This window comes from Haliaeetus albicilla, chromosome 16 (assembly GCF_947461875.1).
Source record: "Haliaeetus albicilla chromosome 16, bHalAlb1.1, whole genome shotgun sequence".
In the NCBI taxonomy this organism is placed as follows: Eukaryota; Metazoa; Chordata; class Aves; order Accipitriformes; family Accipitridae; genus Haliaeetus; species Haliaeetus albicilla.
In genome coordinates, this window is record NC_091498.1 from 4171128 (window position 1) to 4183308 (window position 12181).

Genomic DNA, 12181 nt, shown 5'->3' on the forward strand with positions numbered 1-12181 from the left:
CTCAACCGCTTGATTGGGCAGCGCCGGGAAAGGCGGGGCGCTGCGCGGCGGCTGCGCGGGGGGACGCGGCGGGGAGGGACGGACCAGGAATTATTTTTATTTCTTTGTTTCCCGGGGAAAAAAAAAAAAAAAAAAAAATTAAAAAAAAAAGCCCCGCGCGAGCGAACCCCCCGCGGGGGCGGATGGTGCTGCCGTGACCGGGGCGGGTCAGGGCAGCGCGGGGCCGGGGCGCACGGCGGGGCCGGCCGGGCCGGGCTGGGCCGGGCCGGAGGGCGACCGGGAGGATGAAGCGGAGGAGCGCGGACTGCAGCAAGCTGCGGCGGCCGCTCAAGCGGAACCGCATTACCGAGGGCATCTACGGCAGGTACCGAGCGGCCGCCGGGGGGGGGTTGGTGGCGGTGAAGAGGAGGAGGAGGAGGACGGGGACCGGGACGCGCTGCCCCGGTCCCCTCGCACCCCCGGTCCCCCTCAGCGGCTGCCCCGCCCCCGCCCCTGTCAGCGGGGGCCGCGCGCGCCATGGCGCCCCGTCTCCCCCTCAGGCGCTGCCCCGCCCCGCGGCCTGGTCGCGCCGCCGCTAGGCCGCACCGGCCCCTCCGCCTGCCTTTCCCTTCCCTCAGCCCCTCACCCGTTCCCGGCTCCGCCGAGACGTCGGGAACCGCGGTTGGGGGGGGAGGGAGAACGCGGGGTGTGGGGGGGGAGCTGCTGGCCAAGGTCCTGTCGGCGCTGCCTGGAGGAAGGAGCGGCGAGGAGCCGGTGGGAGCCTACCCCCCCCCCCCCCTCCCCGGGCTTCGCACCTGTGTGGTGGAACGGGGGGGGCCCTGGCCGCCCTGTTTTCCCCTTGGGGAGGTTTCCCGAGCGGGTGGGTTCTCACGGCTGGGTTTTGGCAGCAGCGCTAAACCTGTGAACTGGGTGCTGCGGCGGTTCGACAGCGTGGTGGAGCGGGCTAGCATCTGGGTTGCTGGCTTCTGGCGGGCGGCAGCCTTTCGCGCTGAGGTTGGGAAACTTGGTTTTCACGTGGTGGTGAAGGTACCTGTGGTGTGGCCTCTGCGGTGGAAGCGGGCGAGAGCGATAGGTGTAGCAGCGAGGGATGCGAGTAAGAGCTTGTGTGGGTCGTGCCTGGAGCAGGGATGGATGGCCTCGTGGCGGTGAAAACGCAGTGGGTGTCTGACTCGCCTCTGACATACGAAACGAGAAGGGAAACTGTGGTGAAATGAGATCCACGTTCTTAGGTGCGGGAGGTACCTCATCAGTGCCTTGGAATGAGGGCATGCTTTCCAGGTGTCCACACGCAGAGCGCACCACCAAAGCACAGATTCTTAAGCGTTTGCTTGTTGTGAGCATGTTTTAAACAGTATTTCAGAGCCCTGCCCTCCTGAGTATCTAAGTATGCTAAGTTTTATATGAAATACAACAATTAACATATTTCTGAATAAAGAGCGGTTTATTCTAGTAGAGGCTGGAAACCTGGCTTTTGGAAGTTCTAGTGAGCGTAATGTCCCATATCTGTTTCTAGTTGAGTTGAGGTTTATGTATGCAGTGGCTGGAAACTTGAGCAAACTCATACAATGCAGATGTTAGCTTTGCATAAGTGAAACAGTTGATAGTGAGCTCTGACTGTAATAAAATTGTCACGATATACTGCTTATCCTAGTTGTAGTGAATCTCTACGTGAGAGTAGAGAGCATCTTCTTGCTTTAGACTCTTTCACGTGTTTAGAAAACAGTGCTTGGAATGTTAAAGAAAAAGCATCCATTGCTTAAAAATTAATATTTAAGACGGCTTGTCCTAGGAAAATAATTCAAATATAAGCAATTCCTTATACAATTACTTAGTTTTCAAAAGTCATTCAAAATCAGTCACTTTGAGGTGACTGGCTGGAAAGGTGGAGTGAGAGAAGGAGGGAAAACCAGAAAAAGATGAGAACACCAGATGATGAGTGTGTTCAGCATGTAGAGCTGTTGTAGTTGTGTGAACAGCTGAGACAGACATCTGGCTTCTTGTACTAACTTCTCCTGGAATGCTTTAGTTCAGAAGTAGGATTTTTAGCCTTTGTTTCACGTGGCATTTTGATAAATAGAAGTAGTCAGTGATTTCAAAGTACTGTCCCACAGAAAGAAAAGAGAAGCTAGTGTGAAGTCTTGCCTCTTTGGAAATCTAACCAGAGAGAGGTACTTCTACATGCATAGTGGCTCTTTCTCTTGTTTCTTTTGCTCTCCTTTTTCTCTCTTTTTTTTTTTTTAACCTCTTTTCTTTGCCCCCCTAATTCAAAGAGATTACATACAGGTAGCTTCTCATATAACTACAGAGTTCTAAATTCTTGTAACTATTACAGTTATTTACTCAACTTATCTTAATTGTCACCATCAACTTACACAAACCCAGTAAATACAGTTATCAGTAGGTAGCATCGTAGTGTTAGAAGCTAAGCAGCTAGGCTGAACAAACAGCATGATTGAGATACTTAACTCTTGTAGGATTTTTGTTTGCTTTTAAAATTAAGACCAATTTTCTCATCCTTGTTCCCTCTCCAATCTTAAAATGCAGAGCTAGGCACAGCTGTCACTAATCGACACATGTAAGCGTAGTTGAGAGCTGCAAAGCTGAACAGTTCTGGAGGAGGTGAAGCAATGAAGGAATTGTCCTGCAGTAAAACTCTGGTGGCAGGGTTTTCTACATGTGTAAATCTGAAGCAAATTATATGAAGTGATAGAAAAATAATTTCTAGTCACAGAAGAGAGTTAGAAATGTAAAATCCTGGGTTGCATTGAAAAATGTGAATATCCTGTCTCCCTGAATGTTAATTTTTTTGCCAACTTCTGCAGTATCCTTTTTAACAAGTTGATCTAAGTGTTCACAACCTTTCTTACTTGAAATTTTACAGCTGTAGTTCTTTAAAGTACCTTCCCCAACATTCACTACCTAGATTAAATGGACTGTTTGGCCTCAGCCCTTCATAAACACTTCCAAAGTTATTCCTGACCAGTCTTCCCCCCTGCCCCTTCCCCACCAAACTTTCAACAGCTGCCTTCCCTGTTCTTCTTTATACTGCTTTTTTACATTCTGCTGTTTTTTCTTCCTTTTGCTTTCTGCCTTTTTTACCCCTTTTTTTCCCTTTCAGTTTAGTTTTACTCCCCATCTACAGCTCTAAGGTACTTCAGGCTGTGTGCAAGCACTGGATAACATGGCATACCAGCACTGCCATTAGCAGCTTTGCTCCTGTGTGCTGCGACTGAAGCCTTGGATGCCAGTGGTATAGTATCGCAGCTTCAAGTGAATATTGCTACCTGTACTCTGAAAAACCTGGTGAATCTAATACCATGTGCAAGTGCGATAAAGACTTATGCTGTTTAGAAGTATTACAGTATCTGTGGAAAGAACATTATTATAATTAAAACATAACTGTGCTTTCAATAGATCTCCGAAACCAACAAACTAATGGTAGGAATTGTGAGATATCTTGTTATTTCTACAGTGTATGTTCAAAACTTTGCCTTTTCACTTCTTAAGCTATCCGTTGCCATTGTTTTACAATGCTTGAGTGATTAACATTTTATACCTTTGACACTGTGCATGCATTAAAACCTTAATTGTTAATTAAAGTTTTCATTGCAGCTTGTCATCAGTTAAGCAATTAAAGTTTACTTGTTACTGCTTGTTTCTAACTCTTCCCAGTCCTCATCCTTGATCTATTTAAAATACTTCAGGTTTATTGCTGTTACTGCTTGTTTTGGCTCTACTGAGTCATATTGGCACTTGGTACCAATTTTGTAGCTGGTTAAGTTTCAAGATGAATTCCACATGTTACTGGCTTAACTTACGCTGTCACATCAGCTGGCTTATGCTATGTATCATGGGTTTCCTGACAATAGTCCTTAAACACTGTATGTTCCTTTGGAATTAGGATTTTTAGCCTATATATATATATATATATATATTGCCCTTTATCACAGGCATTACCTGGGCTGGCAGCCAAGTGAATGCCTGGGAGGATGTGTATGTGTCTGTAATCTCCAAGTGGTTACTGAGGTACCCACTGATGGAATAAAGGCAGTCTGTGCCCCTGGGCATCTCATACTGGGCAGCATTTCTTGATATCACAATCCCTTTGCTAAGATACTCATGTGGTTCTGTATGCCACCTAACTTCTGATATGGCTTATTTCCAAGGCCTTGAATTCTGACTCTGCTGACATCCAAATAAACTGTAAGGAAAAACGGTTCATTACTAACTCCAGGAATGTGGCCTTTTTTAGGCTTTTTCTTTCTTTCTTTTTTTTTTTAAATCCATGACAATTATTCCTACTGATTTATTCTGGCACTTTTTTATAAGCTTGCTATACGGGGAAAAACATTTTCTTCTCAACCTGCCCTGGAGGTCTGTAACAAACCAGCAGTGCTACCTTTTAGTACTTAAATTCAGGTCTCAAATCTAATTTAGCTTACATTTAAACCTGTTCTACTGTGTCAACCCCAACAGTACATGTAATATTGCTTCCCTCTGCCAGTGACTTTCATTCCCTGCACACTGCAATTCCTCTAGCTTTATGTGTTCTGTACTCTGGTGTTTTCAGCTGAGTTACCGTAGTGGGCTAACAGTTTCTCTTGTTTCAGTATTACAATACTGATTGCTGATTATATGCCTGTGGTTCAGCAGTCTGTTACACTTGCTTCCAGAATTACTGGAAGGGTTTTCTATTTTGTCTTCCTTTACTTACATTTCCATAGTTTGGTGATTGATATATTCTATGCCATATCAAGACACTGAATAAGTAGTCAGGGAGGTTTCCTGGGATTCTTTACATTTCTCTTCCTTTTCAAAAATTTAGTTGGCAAGTGTTTCACATAATAGTTTCCAATATACATACCACATCCCAGCAGTCATATTTTCTGTCTTGCATACTTCCTGTGCTCGTTCTGTAGTACTTTTTTAATCCACTAGTAATAATCTTACATATATATATATATTTGTGTGTTTACATATATAAAGCTTTTTTATTTGAAAATCTCCAGTGATATTCAGTCAGCATCCCCACTGTTCTGTCTGGTATTGGATGGGTAACCTTGAGATGGTGGTTGTTGACTCCTTGGTAATTTCACAGCTATGCTAAATTTCACCTTTCTAAAGCCTACCTCTGCATTTAGCACCCTGCCAGCCTCAAGATGCCTTCCACTCCATTGTCTTGTGTGAGTCAGGCTGCAGAATGAAACATGCCATCAGTTCTGTTAAGATTCACTTTCCAGCCTTTGGGACTTGCTGGTAATAGTGGGATAGAATAGAGGCTTGATTTGCTACCAGTTTGGATTTGGGGTGCATAATTGTGTGTTTTTTCTAGTGATTTTTTGGCAATATTTTACCTTACAGCAAGCACAATATCTGCTTCTGTGGGGCAGTAAAAAGAGAACAAAGAACAAGAGGAGAAAAAAAAAGGGGGGGGGGACGGCATCTGACACTTGATGGGGGGAGAAAGAATAAGGAGGAAAATTATTTGTTTGAAAATTCGAAGGGGGAGCACAGCCACTGTTGGGCTCTGAATAAATCTTTATGTTCAGTATACATTAGCAATCAATTGACTTCCACAGAATTTGCAGCAGTGTAATCACTGCTCCTTCCCGCTTGGTACCCTGCTCTTCTCATGAATGTGTCCATCCTTCCCCCTTGTCTTGTATTACCCTAGAAGATTAGATACCGTATGCTGGTTTTATAGGGAAAGCCCTGTCCTCCTTAAACCTCTGTCACATCACTGAAGTCAGCTTTTTTGACATGTGTCAGAAAATTGGATAACCCAGATTTTAGGTATTTATCTGCAACAATCTTCCCCTGTATTGAGAACAAACTTGGAATTATAATTAGCATCATGGAATATATTTGAGCCTTTCTAACATAAGGGCTACAGAGGTTAGAAAGCACTTCTGCCTAGTGAATGTTATCTCTAAGTGAGGATACTGACGCAGCAGCTATCAAAATTGGAGAAATGTGTGGATGTGCTCAGAAAGATCAATGACTATCAGAGGTTCACAGACACCAAATGGCTGGTGCTGGATTCCGAAGGAGTGCGGGATGAGTGTGTTGGAGAGGAGGTGCAGTGGGGACAGAGACTAGATAACAATAGAAATGCACTGAAGGGAAGAACTGTGCCTGGAAAGAATCAAGGGATTGAAGAGCAAAGATGAAGCGAAAGTGAGAGCAGAGAAAGGGAGGAGGGCTATTGCTAAATTTTGTTAGTCATTTCATTCATGTCATGTTATTCGAACGGTCTGTCATATGAAACAAAACAGCTGAAGAGTGATTAGCCTGTCCAAATGAGAGGTCCGTTAGCCTGTTTTTCTTTGGGGTTTAATTCTTGCTGGACGTTTTTCAGCTATCACTAATTTAAGTGTTCACTGAAGAGGTGTCTGTTCACTAAGCACTTGTAAATTAACTTATGAACTATGTGCTTGCCAGGAACAGCAAATCCCGGTGTGCAGGCGTACCTTTATGGAAGAAGGGAAGCCGAGATTTGTGTTCCTTTCTTCTTCCTACAAAGATTCATTGCCATCTGCAGACTGCAGTGTGCAGCAAAGACACCCGAGCTGGTTGTAACCCAGCAGTGTATGTAACCGTGGCAGCGTGGAAGCTCAGCGCAGTGTGTAAAACCGGCCCATTTTGAGGAGGCGGCTTATGTCTTTAGGCTGCTACCTATGTCGATTTTAAAGCTGGGGTGGAGTGTTTCGTTATGGACTGCAGCCTCTGACTCTGCAGTCCTGCATGCTTTAATTGGGGGCGGCAGGGGGTCCTGAGGTAAAAAACCCAGCTGATTGAGTATAGTACCTTTAAAATGTTTTCTATGAGTGCGTGTATGCATGTGGACTCATGCAGTTGAATGCATATGTAGACTATATTACACAAGAGTGAACTTTGTTGCTGAGGCCAACGTAAGTAGACGAAGTCTTTTATAAAAGGAAATAACTTTCTTGTGCCTTAGTCTTGTACTCATTAAATTCTTAATTGCTTTTGAGTCCTTCAGATGACTGAGAAGTAGGGTCTTTAATATTGTTGGGAAAACCTTATTACAAATGTTGTATTGTTACAATTCCACTTTAAAAAGTGGTACATGTCACCATGGCCTTTGGATTGATATGAATTTAATATTAGAAATCACTTTAATGGCTGTATTACAGAACTCTTATTCAGCAAATGCTTTAACTTAGAGTGGCACTTAACAGTTGAAAAGCATTAGTTCTGACAACCCTAATTTGCTAGGAAAAATGTAGTCTCTCTGTAGATTTCAGTGGCAGAAAAATAAACAATAGCCATAACTTTAACCCAGGAAAAAGTGCCTACACAACACAACTGCTTTTCCAGCTATACAGACAGAATAATGATTGCCTGGGTGTGATGCCTTTATGTATTTTCTCAAATCTTAAGAGCTGCACGTGTACAATTCAACAACATGGTCAAAATGAACAGAGTGGTGACTGCATCCCCAAATGCCTGTCACCTTTTATGTCTAAGTATTCTCTGAATGCAGCTGCTTTTTACAGATTTCTGTTGAGGATGTAGACTTTAAATATGCAAGCATAATCTTGCATATTTAGGCAAACATTAGCATTTAAGTTTTTTTGATGGGTTTTGTTTGTTGTTTGTTGTGGGTTGGGTTTGGTTTTTTTTAATATATATACTGTAGTTTCATTCTTCTCGAAGAGTAATTTTTGACTAAGTGGCTGGGGGTGGTTCTATAAAAACTGAAAAAAACAGTATCTTAAGTTTTCCAGGGGTGTGTGTGTGTGTATTAATTTTGTTTCCATTGAATTAAAGTGCTTCCTGTAGCCTTTTTACTTGCATTTTTTTTTCAGTCCCATTATGTTAAATTCCAGATACAGAATATTAAAAAAAGTGGGTGGGAGGAAGCTGAGGTGGGTTAAATGTAGGAATAGTTGCTTATTTGTCTCGGACTTCAGAAATGTATTTGCTATGAAGTCCTTCTTTAGTTTGTGCTGATTTAAAGCATGTCCTTGTGTGAGCATGTTTGAGAGCATATATGTAAGTGGTTCCACTGAAGCAATTCCTTTCGGGGGTCTAGTCACAGTGAAAACCTTGGCATTGGAGTTTAGGGGAGAGCCTGATAACATACAGTAAGTAAGAAAGCTAAGCAAAAACTGTTCCACTGGGGGAAGCTGTAGGGCCAGGACAGTTGATAAGGGTCATTTTCATGCACATGCAATTAATCTTGATTCACAAGAAATCAAAAGTGTTGTCCCAGTCATGTGGTTTAGAAGCTGACCTTGTGTTACAAGTAACGTGAGTGATAATTGGGCAAGTAGTTCAGTTGCTTCTAAACTGCTGTTGGTTCATAACAGTTTTGGTAGAAGTTTTCTATTTTGTATCTTCTCTGAAGCTCTGAACAGCTTCCTAAAAAAGCCACATGTCTGTGAACAGTGCAGAAACTTGACCCTACCTGGCACTGTGCATGCAACCTCTTGGCAACTTATCAGTAAACATTCCAGGGCAAAGTTCTACTGGTTTTGTTGGCAGTATGATAGAGGAGGAAAAATAAGTTACCACAAGGAAAAACTGCCCTTGATTTAAAGAATAAAAATATATTTTTAAAAATCCACTTTGTTACAACCCGATACAGTGCAACAAAGTAGTTGCATTTTGGGAAACTGGAGTAACATACTAGATTTCTGGGTGCTGGGTTTTAGGGGAAGAGGGTTTTTGCTTCCTCCTTTTTTTAGCAGAATGGATTGGGCTGATCCCTCAAGTGGTCCTGTGTCAGTTAGGTGCGATCTCAAAACGTTTTGAGCTCCGTAGCCAAGAAGGATCATCAATGGTTTAAAATGCAGGACTGAGAATAAGGGAATGTGGCTTTGAAATAATGAAAAAAATAGAAGTTAGACTGTCTGCTCTCAAGTCTCATGTGCCTCCATTTTTCTCTTAGTTTGTTGTTTCTTTTTTTTTAGTGGATGCATTTACTTTAATATGGATGTTTTCAAATATAACACTGACAACTCAGTATCAAAACAGTCTTCCTAATTGCTATAGTTATAGGCTTAAAATATATCTCAATTTATTGGTGTTGCAGTTTGTCTGTGTTAAATGTGGAAAATGAGTGAACATCTGCAGTCTGCTGAGGAGAGGGAACACAGAAATTTCTGAGCTCCAAGAGTGCAAACTAGAAGGGAAACACTTCAGCCATGATAGCATACCTGTTGGCAAGACTTTGCTTTGTAAAAATACACTGCAAAGCTAAAGGGAGATTGTTGCTGAATGTCTTGTAAGAGCAGCAAGCCTTCTGTTTCTTTGCTACTTTAAAAACAAACGCAGTTGAATATAATTAACTTCATTAGACCAAGCCTGATTTTAATGTAATAATTTTACAAAATAGGTAGCTTTATTATCTTGAATGAAACTTTCTTCTTCTTTATCTGTATTACACTTGTCTATAGTTTTTATTCCTGAACTTTTAATTAAAAAAAAAAAGTAGTATTAAGTCTCTCTATTGGAAACACTGACCTGAAATTTTTTTTTTTTTTTTTTTTTTTTTACCAGTACTTTTCTGTATCTGAAGTTCCTGGTAGTGTGGGCCCTAGTACTGTTGGCAGATTTTGTCCTGGAGTTCAGATTTGAGTATCTGTGGCCATTCTGGCTCTTCATCAGGAGTGTTTACGATTCCTTCAGATACCAGGGTTTGGTAAGTATAACACAAAATTGCTGTCCCTTTGTAGGGAAATCCTGCAAAGTTTCAGGGCCTATTCCATGTTATACAACTAACTTAATTGCACTGATGATCATTTTCACAAGAGGAGGAATTTTCTAATGACTAGGTGACCTGGGCTCAAGGCTCTTCTCTCTGACTGCCTGTTTTATCTGTGGCAAGTGGCAGTGACTTACATAGCTATCAAATTTTCACCATAGGAAAATACTGTTTGAATTCCTGAGATTAGTGAATTGGTTTAGGTCCCTATATAACAGGGTTTTGTTTAAAATAAAACAGAAGCCCTTGCCTGTTTAGATATTTACTACTCTTTCAGAGTAAATGACACTGCTGGTTGTTTGGTGGTTGGTTTTTTTTTTCCAGAAGGAGAATATAGCAATGATAATACTATATCAACAGTGTAAATGAAAGTCTTCAAACAAAATAATAAGGAATAAATATAGCTGTTTGGAGACTCCTTGGAAGAGTAGATGGGTACAAATTCACAAATTGTGCCTGTTCTCTCTTAATTGGCTAAGTTTCTACTTTCGTTGGCTAGACTGCTCCATTTCTTTGCCTTGATTATGAACAGCACTAGTGTTTCTATGTTGAAATCATTGTGGTGTCACCGTTAATAAACTGGTAATTGCTGGAATAAACCAAAACACTCTTCTTTCCCCCCACCCCTCCTTTCTTTTAGGCCTTTTCAGTATTTTTTGTTTGTGTAGCATTCACATCAAATATAATATGTCTGCTCTTCATACCAATACAATGGCTGTTTTTTGCTGCCAGCACGTATGTTTGGGTACAGTATGTCTGGCACACAGGTAGGTCACTATTCTTTATTTACAACTTACTGATTTGACATGCAGAAACCCTATTCTATTTGTTACCACTTTTGTTTTAATGCCATTTTGTTATAGTTAAAAAATGTTCTTTTACTTTCGTTGGTATGCCAATTTGCACTTGATACATGTCTGGGTGCATCTTGTAGTTATGATGATTAAAGCTTGACCAATGGAACTGAAGGTGTATAAACAGGAATTCCAGAGCAGTAAAAAAAGAAAAAAAAATTTTCCTGACTTCAAAACACTTCTGCAGCAATTCAACAAATACAGAGCACATACAAAAAGTTTGTGAAACAGTGTTACTTTCTTCCTACTACTTGATCAGTGTGCTGTTAATTTTTGATATTATCATAGTTTAAATTTGTATTAGTCAAACCTTTGTGTCAACTGGATTCATTTTCTGAGCAAAAAGGCTGGTAATACCAGTGGCTGCCCCAACAGTTTGAGACATGTATGGAGAAATCTTCTCCCCTCCCCCCCCTTTTTTTTTTTTTTTATCCTTAGTTGTTTGGGTTTGTTTTAATAAATCCTTGGGTTATGGGGCAGCAGTTGCATTGGGGGGAGGTGGTTTACTTTGCATGAGCACTAATACTTGATATGGGTTATGTGTATGTCTTTCCCTCAATCAAAAAATTTTAGGAATAAATCTTGATTTTTTTTTTTTAATTATTTTTTTTAAATTTTTTTTCTTAGAGGTAACTTTTCACTACCCAAGTCCTTGGGATTTGGGGCTTTTGTAATATTTCATGTGAGACTTGCCATCAGATCACAAGAATTTGCAGGATAGCACGGATCATTTCTCAGCTTACTGGTGAAAGCAGTCATCTTTCTGACAAGTTAGTCATTTATAATAATGACAATGTGGGAGCTAATGGAAGATACTGTGAACCAGTTGCTGCCCAATTTAAAATACGTAGAAAATCTGGAGTTATTTTTAGGATTGTATTAATATGTTAAAGTGTTATCTGAAGTCATTCTCAGGGTTGATGTTTAGAAACCCCAAAGGAAAAACCTGATGGGCCAGTTTTAACTGTAGCTATTGAGCTTGTTTAATATTTTAATTCACTGCAACGTTGGGGTTTCTTCTTTTTAAATGCTCATCTTAGTTGATGGGAACTTACTTTTTTTTTTTTTAAGAAGTAATGATCTTTTTAGGTGGTATGTCTACCTAGCTGATATGTTGAGTTCCTTTAAGCTGACAGTTTCTGCTATAGGTTTCTCATTTATGCAGAGTGCAGCTATTCAAGAGAGACCAGACCAAACTGGAGACCACAGTAAATAACATCAGGGCCTCAGAGTAATGGTCTTTTTAGTTTCAAATTTGAGACCTGTTTCCACATCAGCACACTATATGTTGATGTCAGAATGTTATCAAGAACTTTGTTTATTTTGATGAAGCTTGTGGCATGTAACTGCAATTGATTTGTGGAAATTTACAGTGGCTATATTGCAAGCCACAGTGGTGTTTTCCATTGGCCAAGAGGTTTAAGACCTTAGTTTTGCTTGGCTACTATTTTACATTCTCACCAGTAGTGCTGGAGAGATGCGTCCTAAATGTTCTCCCGATGTAGAGTTTTGAGTCGCAGACTGTTGTCTGCATTACTGTATATGGAGTAACCAGTACTGTGCTTACTCACCCCTGTTTTCTCAGCTGATTTGC

At 41.2% G+C, this 12181-nt stretch overlaps 1 protein-coding gene across 1 annotated transcript in view; it reads left to right on the plus strand.

The window, feature by feature from the left end:
* Positions 1–59: 59 nt before the first annotated feature.
* Positions 60–12181, plus strand: part of MACO1 (macoilin 1) — a 30188-nt gene continuing 18066 nt past the window's right edge. The window contains exons 1-3 of the mRNA XM_069803158.1: positions 60–364; positions 9529–9670; positions 10374–10500. Of these exons, the coding sequence (XP_069659259.1) occupies positions 285–364; positions 9529–9670; positions 10374–10500 (349 nt within the window). The 5' untranslated portion in view covers positions 60–284. The remainder of the gene's footprint in view (positions 365–9528; positions 9671–10373; positions 10501–12181) is intronic.